Consider the following 10,022-nt stretch of genomic DNA (forward strand, 5'->3'; position numbering starts at 1 on the left):
TAAACTTAGTGAAAATATATGGGAGTCCAGAGAGGCCACATAAAGCTTATTCTCGATCATAACCCCATCTAAAAACACGTTGAAATTGCGCAGCAGCAGAATTCCAGTCAAACCAGTGAGTTTGGCGGTGTTGATACATCATCTTTCATTGAAAAAAAACCTTTTTCATTTTGCCGACGCGCATGGCTACGGCGACGCGCGCGCATACCAGAAACCGGAGACTTTTTTTTTTTGGCCTTATATGTGCTGGTGAATAAAGATTATTGCTTGATCTAATGTAAAAGTGGTGTCATGGACTAGCGTGAACCAATAATAAAGAGGCGGGGAAGGGTGGGGGTAGTATATATTACTTGATGTTACCTGGTTAAATGTCATTGTGTCAATGAATAGAAACGGCTCAAATGAAAATTGAAGACTATATCTAAACTATGAATGTTGAAACAAAATGGTAACAAGCAGAATTTTACGATGATTGATTAGTTGTGTGGAGCTAGGACATGTTAACAAAACAGAAGTATTGTAGCACGTTGTTGTATTAAAAATGCACTTCTGAAGGCTATAATACGCAGAATTGCATGGGTATTATAAGCATCTAGTCCAAAGATAATAATATACTGTATTGAACATCAGAATACTGTATAGGGGCCAATACTTTGATTTAACTCGAAAGTATATAGATATAATTTAAATATATATCTAAATATATATTTTATTATTGTATACTGTTGATATTTTCACCATTTGTAAATTCTTTTCTGTCCAGAGCATGTGATAATAATGATGCTTTTTTCACGTATTACATATTTTGTAAATTTCCTTCTTAAATTTGTATTTTGTTTCATTATCCGTCGGAAGTAGCAAGGGGTAAACTGGAGTTGCAGTAACAAAATGAGGGAGGCTTCGCCGTGTTAATTCTGCAGGACTCCACGATGCTGGGTGGTTCTCGGACTTAAATCCCCTCTAAACAGAATCCTCCAGAGCCATGAATCAGAAAGAAGAATTAACCTAATTCGATATAACCTGCTTGTCATTTAGCCTACATTCAAGACGCCATAATGTATTTTGCCCAGACTGTTGTGTAAAATAAAACCGCTGTCCTCGGGCACCTTATTTTCAAACCACGTTTGATGTTGGTTGTCTTCCAAATTATACCATTCCATGCACAGTAATTTCACAAAGTATTTGATTTGAGTGTTGTATTCACTTTGAACAAGGCTTGTGCCATTGAATCGGTTGGCACGTTTCCGGGTAATTGCAAATATGTAATGTCTTTTTATATTTCAGACTAATGTTTACATTTTAATCTGTATTAGATAAATATTTTTAACAACTGTTTTGTATGGTAATGCGCATTATAATATTTGTATGGTATCTATGTAAAAAATATAAATTTAATTATAGGTTTCCCGGCCAATTTCCTAATTTTTCTAATCAGTTTCATTATCAGCCATTCAATTTCGCGTGAGTTTTGCACATGTGATCAAATTGGGGTTTCTTTTTTACTTTGGGGACATTGAATTTCATTTTTAGGCAGCCAAGACTTTGCTCTGAATGTTCGTCGTCGTTTTCGGGCATCCTATTTTGTTTTGGTGCATTCAAGACTTAATTTGTAGCAGTCTTAAATTAAGTCTTTGCAACCTTTTGACGGTTGACGCATTTAAATTGGTGAACGTCTGTGGGCTTATTACGTATTACCATGCTTTTCGTTTCCCTTTCATTTTTGGGCAATCACTTTCATCGTTTAAATTATAAAACAAGATTTTTTAATCTATATATTTTCCTATTTTTCTCCGAGGTTCATTTCCGTTACCAGTTGTTGTATTACAAAATGTCAGTCAAATTGACCAATCAACAGCTTTGTCCACATTTCTGATCGAAACGACGTCATAATTTCTAAAGTCGACTCCGATTGGTGGGCGCGCGAGGTCGCATACAATTTGCATTGTCCACATAATTATATTAGACGTTGTTCACGTGGAGGGGGGGGGGGGTGTTCCGTTGGACAACGGGTGATACTCAGACTATGATCCAGGAAAATTTTTCTTATTTATGGATATGTAACCGATAGTGCGCTAAACTAAATTCGATCAGTTTAAGGTTGCATTTGAAAACAAAAGAGTTTTGTCCTAACCATCGCGGCGCAATAATGGTATATTCCCTTTCTATCAAAAATGAAAGCATGATATAAGCCCAATGACTTCACACGGTACTTCGTATTACTTACTTACAATCAAATAGAACTTTTAATATAGGTTTTCCCGGCCAATTTCCTAAAATGTCCATTCACTTCTGAAAATCGGTCATTCGTTTTCGTCTGAATTTGAATGTACGTCTTTAATCCAATTTCAATTCAACGAAAGTCCAATTGTATTCATTGTCTGTGCATTCGATTTTGAAAAACAGAATGCCAATTACGTTACCTGTGCATTCATTTACGCAAGCATACCTTTTCGCACAGAGTTCTGGCATACAATTTCGTGAATGGGCAATCAAAAGAACGTTTTTCTCATTCAAAATAGCAGATTGCATCACATAACATTAAACTAAGAGTGAAATACAGGGTGTATCAAAAAAAAGTAGACTATCCAAAAAGTACTCACCAAATTCACAATTGAACATTTTCATGAAATGTTTTCTTTTGCATAATGTTGGTATGGACGTCCTGGTTCGGTCCACACCAAAATTAATTGCATAATTTCATGCATGGCTGAACACAGGCCCGTTTTCCGGTGGGCAATAAAATGTCCTTCCTCCAAAAAATGAAAGGGTTAAAATTGGATGAAAAGTCTTAAACTGTAATGCAAAATGTGAATTTTTGTTTTTCTACGCCGCAATACTCAAATTAACCCTTTGTTTGCTGCTTTTTGCACTGGGGCAATGGATAGCCTTTCATGTGTTTGTAATCAAGCATGCCAGAGGGGCATGGCATGTTTTTACACCTGATGCGACATGCGAAGGAGAGCGCAAGTGTGACCGTCGAGGACTAAGTTGATGAAAAACAGGGTATTAAAATGATTAAATGTGACTTGCTCCTCAAAATGTCCTCTCTAAGGATGCGGGTGGGTAGTGATCACTTGTAAACCACCGCATGGCCCTCCGACTCATTCCCATACATCCATTGCCCCAGTGCAAAAAAGCAGCAAACAAAGGGTTAATTTGAGTATCGCGGCGGAGAAAAACAAAAATTCACATTTTGCATTACAGTTTAAGACTTTTCATCCAATTTTAACCCTTAAATTTTTTGGAGGAAGGACATTGTCTTGCCCACCGGAAACGGGCCTGTGTTCAGCCATGCATGAAATTATGCAATTAATTTTGGTATGGACCGAAGCAGGACGTCCATACCAACATATGCAAACGAAAACATTTCATGAAAATGTTCAATTGTAAATTTGGCGGGTACTTTTTGGAGAGTCCACTTTTTTTGGATACACCCTGTAGAATGACCAATGTTTGAAATCGCCCTCTAAAAGCGAAAAGGAAGTCTCGTAAACGAATCTGATTGAGCATAAACGAAATGAGCTGCTAAATCACTTAATTGATTGAACTGAAACGGGATCTAATACTTTGGTAGCAAAAGTGAAACGCGTGTTCTGAGCAATTCTCCAATTCAGACGAAAATGAATGACCGATTTCAGAAGTGAATGAACATTTTAGGAAATTGGCCGGGAAAACCTATATTATGTCAGTTCGATATTTGAATTTGTGTAAATATTTTAATCTTTTGAAATAGGCCTATGTGTGAGTCAAAACCAGATTTTCCTCTGCTCAAACCCACTGAAATTCATAGTCACTTGATTAACTACAATGCATACTTGGAATCTAATGTGGCCGCCATTTTCGCGAGAAGCCGCTTTTAATTTTTGACTTTTCTGCACATATTTCTTTGTTTTGGAATACTTTTTTTTTTTTGCAATTCTTGCATGAAAGAGTTAACATTTCGTTGAGTTTTTTTTGTGTATTAAAGTTTGCATGAGTGCCTCATGTTATTGTTTTTTATTTGTTTTTAATATATGTGTTGGGGTGTTTGTTGGGTGATTGTCCATGTTTTGTAGTGTATGGATCTGGGGTTTTTTTGTATGTGAATTTGTGCGTGTTGCTACCTGTTCTTAGTTTGATTGTTTTTAATCATATATATTGACTATTGTTAATAAATTATTTTAATTTATGTTTGTTTCTTTTGGTTATATTCCGTTTTATATGTTTTCATTATGTTACTTATTGCATAAATTATTATATTATTATTATTTATTAGAATTTGTATGATTGAACAATTTTACGTTAAGGGGATAACATCACTAAAATGATGATTGTGCCCCCTACAGTTGGTAAAGTGCCGTTTAGCGGTAGGTATGGGTGTCAAAAGTTGTTTAAGTTGATGGGTACTGGCCCAAAGAAATAACGTTTAGGGGTTTTTTACCAATAATGGAAAAAACATATAGTAGAGCACCTTCTTGTGGTTACCGCTGTGTAACTAAATGACGTCATATTGTAAATTACCAACAAACCAAAATTCCTCAGGAAAATCGGCCATCGTACATATGGATATTAAGCACACACCCCGGTCCTAAACAAAACACCTAAATAGCCCAACCCTTGTAGGGTAATCAAACAAACATTATACAAAACGGTATTTGAAACAATTTTGGATTCCTGAGTTATATTTTATAACTTCTTATAAATATATATCAAATTTTTTATATTAAATTTGGACTACCAAAGAGCAAAGTAGCTACTTTTTCATTTCTAAACTCCATATCATTTTCCTTCGTCAATTTAGTACGTCGGTCAGATGCTCAATATGAAGAAGTTTTGTTTTCAAAAATGCGATAAACGCCATTGTGTTACCTGTAAAATCCGCTCTCTCTTATCTGTATGATATACAAAAGACTGTTCTCAATGTTTGTAGCAGGTTAAGTGTGTCAGTGTGATAGCTATGAGTTTATAGACTACAGTTATTTTATTCAGCCAAGCATAGTTCAAGTAGCCTACTTTAAAAAAATGTACATATAGAAATGTATAAGTTACTTGTTTGCAATCATCAAGTAGAAAATCAATTTTACTGAAATAATGGCTTGTTTGTTTAGTTAAAAACAAACTAGACGCGACGTTACACTGAACGATGGACCAGAAAGATTGTGAACGACAAAAACAAAACAGTATGGCACAGCATTCCATTGCGATAAGACTATTTGACAAAAAGAAAAAAAAAGTGAACTGAATTCGATAGACACATTATCAAAACATATAGACATGAATACATAGAAACAATAAACAATTTATCTGACAACTTATAATAGATGTAAAGCCCCTGTCACACTTTTGCGTATCCTAATTCCTTATGAGTTCCTTATCAAAATTTTTCAATACGCAGCCGTCCGTACGCTCAAAACGTCGAAATTTTTTGATTACTTTGACTTATGTGCGACCGCACATCTAGCGTACAAGTAACGAATTCAGCGCATCCTCTGCGTATGAGATGCGTATGAGTTGCGTATGCAATGCGCAAGTGCACTATCTGTGCGTTTCACATAAGTTACGAATAAGTACAATGCGCTGCCCGCTCGCAGGACGAGCGGTACTAATTCGTGCAATAGACCGCTTGCAGACGCGTTCGATAATTGACGCGCGAAGGTGCGCAACGCCATGTTGTGGGACAAAATGTGCATGGGCCTTATAACAGATAGCTCGATTTTGCCACTGCGCATGCGCGCGCAAAGGACAGTGGGAAAAATTGTTGGTAAGGAAATTTGTTAATACTTTTTCGTCACGTCGCGTCGTACCCGTACGTACAAAGAGCGCCTAGTTTGAAAGTGTAACCATAATTATCATTTTTATTTTTATCGTTTTAAGAAGTTGAGTAATTTGTTCAGCATGAACCTTGAAGTCACTGATGAAGAACTTTGGGGATGTGTCAGGCAGTTCGACGTGAAAACATTGCAGGAATTTCTGTCAAAAGTGGACGTTCCGAAAAGCGGTTCTAAAGACTGTCTGCAAAAGCGGCTGTTCTATGCATTGAAGTTGGGACTCCCCATAGTGCCCACGGCCAGTAACGAAGAACTGAGCAGACGTGAAAGCCGGGAGAGAAAGCTTCGCTTTGGAGAACAATTTAAGTTGCCTCACCCCCTCACTCTCGATGGCTGGGAAGGTACATCCGCAAATCTTCCACCAATTACAGAAGAAAAAGTAAACCATTATTTCCGGACACGTAAGTCACTAATACATGTATGATGTAACGTTTACAGTCTTTTAAGTTCAAAGACAAAGAAAATTATTTAGTCTGACCTGGTCTAGTCTCACGGTGACACTTAGTGATTTTAGAGATTTATCACCTGATTACCATGATTACAATTTACATTTCTGGGAGTGTGAAAAATGGTTTGGAATGATTTTTTTTTTTAAATTTGCTTACTATTAAAATGTTTAATATAATAATTTGGGTAAAAAGTGCATCAAGTTCCAATGAGTAACTGTGTTAGCCTTTGACAATTGTCATGTATATTTTGCAACAAACATGTACATGATGTACAGTATAGTAATGGTACATTATGTACATGTACCATCTTTATATACTGTAGTAGTATTCCAAGTAACTTGGACCCAAATATCACCTTTTTAATATTTGGACATGGTCGGGTGATAGGCTAGTAGAGTTCAAGTGAAAGCCCTACGGATCGCGGTACAAAATGTCTGCACATCGACCCCCCTGACCTCCCACACTTATCCCCCCCCCCAAAAAAAAAATGTCACGGAAAACGGCCATATTAAAAAGGTGATATTTGGGTCCAAGTTACTAGGACTACTTGTAGTAGTAGCCGCCTAGTGCACTGGACTCTCTCCATAATCCTTGGCCCTAAACACATGTGTACACAATCACACTGAATCACAGGGGAAAATTTTGAACAATATATTTCTTCTTCCGGAACTATGAGCCCTGATATTCCACATACACTTTCACCGGGTATTCACCATATACCATGCCATGCCTTGTATGTGCTCTTTCTCAAAAAGGGTAATATCCTCATTTCTACTTTTCGTGAAATTTGGCTCCAAAGTTGGAGAGAAATTTTGAGTTAAGAGAAAAGTAGAAATCAGGATATTGCACTTTTTGTGAGAAATCACCTGGCATGGGTAAGTGAGAGTGTATGTGAAATTTCACGGCGCATAGTTTAAGGGAAAAAACTAGTTCTCAAAATTTCCCCCTGTGATTTTTTTCACATGTTAATAGGGCTACTGATATGGAGGGAGTCCAGTAGCGTGGCCCTAAACTAAGGCTACTTTACATGTATACATATAGACCATCACCGTGACGACCATGTACATGTATTAAGAAAGCTATCTAATTTGCAAAACCTAATTCCTCTAATCAGGAAACAAAGAACTTGAGATAAGTACAGATGGCAGCAAATCTCTCGGTCAAGGAAGGAGCATGGCAGTTTCCAGGGGCAGGGTGCACACAGTTGAACACCACCACATCAGTGATATTGTAGGTGAGACAAATATCAAAATGAATGGGAGATTGCAACCACATTTCTTTTGGGGGCTGTTCTACATGTACACTGTATTTATCACATGTTTCTCTTGACCATTGACTGAGTACATATGAATGGTGTGGTGGAAAAATTTACATGTACATGTGCATGTATACAATGTACAGTGTACTAATTCTTGAAGTGTGATATGTTTACAAAGTGTCTAAATCTGCAAATGACAAATGAGGGAATTAACAAGTCATTTACTTATTTTTTCAACAGGGCTCAGCTACATTCGAGGACTGGTTGTACCACAAACAAGAGTTCATGAGCAGCCATACATGGTGTGGATCCTTGTATTTAAAAATACAGGTGTTATACATCAGGCAGATTGTCATTGCATTGCAGGGTGAGATTCATGACCGTACATAACAAATGGGCCATATGAAGTTGCAAACTGTATTTTTTTTATAAAAAAAGACAAGTTCACACTTCACACAAATGCAAAGCCATGCGAATGTCACAAACTCCGCAAATGTTCTTCATTTGTGAAATCTGCCATTACACTTAAGGTAATAAATTAGTTTTGCTCACAAATTGGAATGAAGTATTAACAAGCCTAAAACTTGAAATCACTGAAACTGGGCATTGACGTTGAATTTCCCATTCAAAAGGGAGCTGCTGTATTTGTTCTTAAATTCTGAGTGTGCTTCTGCTGTAGGGTGTCACACTCAAGTTAATTTTTGGGGGGTTTTGAGGGGAGGGCTGATTAGTTTACCATTTACCAACAGATGGTGATTGAGAAAGAAAAATAATCATTCTGAACAAAATTGGTCTGTTATTGTGTAATTTGTGTAGTTTGGAAAGGCTGAAGTGCAACAATCTGTTTTCTGTTGTTTATTGTTTTTTATGTTCTTCTTTTTTATCTCCCTTCTCTTAACAAATTTAGGCTCAGCGGTATGTGTAAACACGTTGCAGCACTATTGTCATTTGTGACACAACAAGTGGAATGTGGTTCCAGTGAGTCATGCACAAGCCAGCTTCAACAGTGGCACAGGCCAAGCAGCAGCAATCTTAACCAGAAATTAAAGACATCGGCATTCCTGAAAGACATTAAAACACCCAAAGTGTCATCTTCAATGTGTGACAATAGGAAGGGTCGAAGGGACATGTTTGATCCCCGCGCTGTGGTAAACAAGAAAGTAAGAAAGCTATGCGATTATGATTTAGATAGTTTGGCTGACATATCAAATGGTAAGGCTGCAGTGCTCTTATATGCAGCACATCAAAGGCATGTTCACCCAACATTGACATCAAAGCCGGATATCAATCATCTAAATTCCACATTAGATGAAGATATATCATCATCTTCACCAATTAGAGTTTCATCTGTTGTAGATGCCTTTAGAGAAGTGAAGAAAAGTGCAGGTACTGATGCAGCCACATACACAGCTATGACAAAAGAGATGGCCTGTAGTGGTCGCAGTAGAGAGTGGTTGGCTGAATCAACATGTCAACAGGCAGAATCACATATGTGGCACAAACACAGAGTTGGGCGCATAACTGCCTCTAACATGGGGGCTGTTACGAAACACGTGGATGAATCTGGGAACCTTACTGGCTCCACACATAGCATCATTGCTACTGTGATGTCTTACTATAAGGACTTTGTATCACCAGCCACCACCTATGGTAAAAAACATGAAGCTGTAGCAAAATCTAAATATCTGATGAAGATGCGCAGAACACATAGACATTTCAACTTGGAAAAGATTGGACTTTGCATATCCAGTAGTCACCCATTTATTGCAGCCAGTCCAGATGGTTATGTAAACTGCAAGTGTTGTGGAGCAGGACTTGTGGAAGTGAAGTGTCCCTTTAAAGACAAATCACTAACTGTAACACAATATGCATCCAAAGGGAAAACCTGCCTCACAGTTGACGAAGACAAAGTAAGCCTGAGAACAACCCACAATTACTATGCTCAGGTTCAGTGTCAGTTGTTCTGCACAGATAGGAAATACTGTGACTTTGTGTTGATGACTGAAGCAAAAGAAGATAGTATGTTGATACAACGTGTTTACAGAAATGATGAAATAATCAATCAAATGAAACACAAGGCATCAAGTTTCTGGGCCAATGCAGTTCTGTCTGAGCTTGAAACTGGAGCTGTAGAAAAGAAAATTGCACTGAAATATAAGGAAATGCAAACTGAACCTTAAAGCAAGTATTGTATATTGTTGTTCAAATTTCCTTGACCCAAAACTCCACCTCCATTTTTTTAAATCTTAAATTCATCGACAGGGCTTTTGATTGTATTCTGCACAGTGGACAAACTGATGGGGGATTCTGTTTAGAAATGGATACTTCACCACTGGCTTTTTGAGTGAACAAAAAATAACATGTTCAACCCTTATATACATGTACATGTAGAATGATTCAGTCCTATCAAACTGGGGGAAAATATATAACTTTTGAGAGGAAAAAGACAGATTTTCCAGAACAAGTTGTTTTCATAACAAACACTTGTAAAATAAAGGTGCAAAATAA

General features: G+C 37.3%; 1 protein-coding gene across 1 annotated transcript; it reads left to right on the plus strand.

Moving 5' to 3' along the window:
- The first annotated feature begins 5,678 nt into the window (after window positions 1–5,678).
- On the plus strand, window positions 5,679–9,224 carry LOC119726481. Its single transcript, XM_038198189.1, has 4 exons — window positions 5,679–6,208; window positions 7,371–7,486; window positions 7,755–7,881; window positions 8,422–9,224. The coding sequence occupies exons 1-4, from the start codon at window positions 5,875–5,877 to the stop codon at window positions 8,466–8,468; spliced, it is 624 nt and encodes a 207-aa protein (XP_038054117.1). The 5' UTR covers window positions 5,679–5,874; the 3' UTR covers window positions 8,469–9,224.
- The last annotated feature ends 798 nt before the right edge of the window (window positions 9,225–10,022 follow it).

This window comes from Patiria miniata, unplaced genomic scaffold (assembly GCF_015706575.1).
Source record: "Patiria miniata isolate m_02_andy unplaced genomic scaffold, ASM1570657v1 HiC_scaffold_2, whole genome shotgun sequence".
Taxonomy (NCBI): domain Eukaryota; kingdom Metazoa; phylum Echinodermata; class Asteroidea; order Valvatida; family Asterinidae; genus Patiria; species Patiria miniata.

Bases quoted from the DNA above. Each gene is read 5' to 3' on its own strand.
- LOC119726481 (XM_038198189.1), top strand. From the start codon at position 5,875: ATGAACCTTGAAGTCACTGATGAAGAACTTTGGGGATGTGTCAGGCAG. The intron at 7,487-7,754 runs GTAGGTGAGACA...TTTTTTCAACAG, and splicing joins ACCACCACATCAGTGATATT to GGCTCAGCTACATTCGAGGA. The intron at 7,882-8,421 runs GTGAGATTCATG...TAACAAATTTAG, and splicing joins GATTGTCATTGCATTGCAGG to GCTCAGCGGTATGTGTAAAC.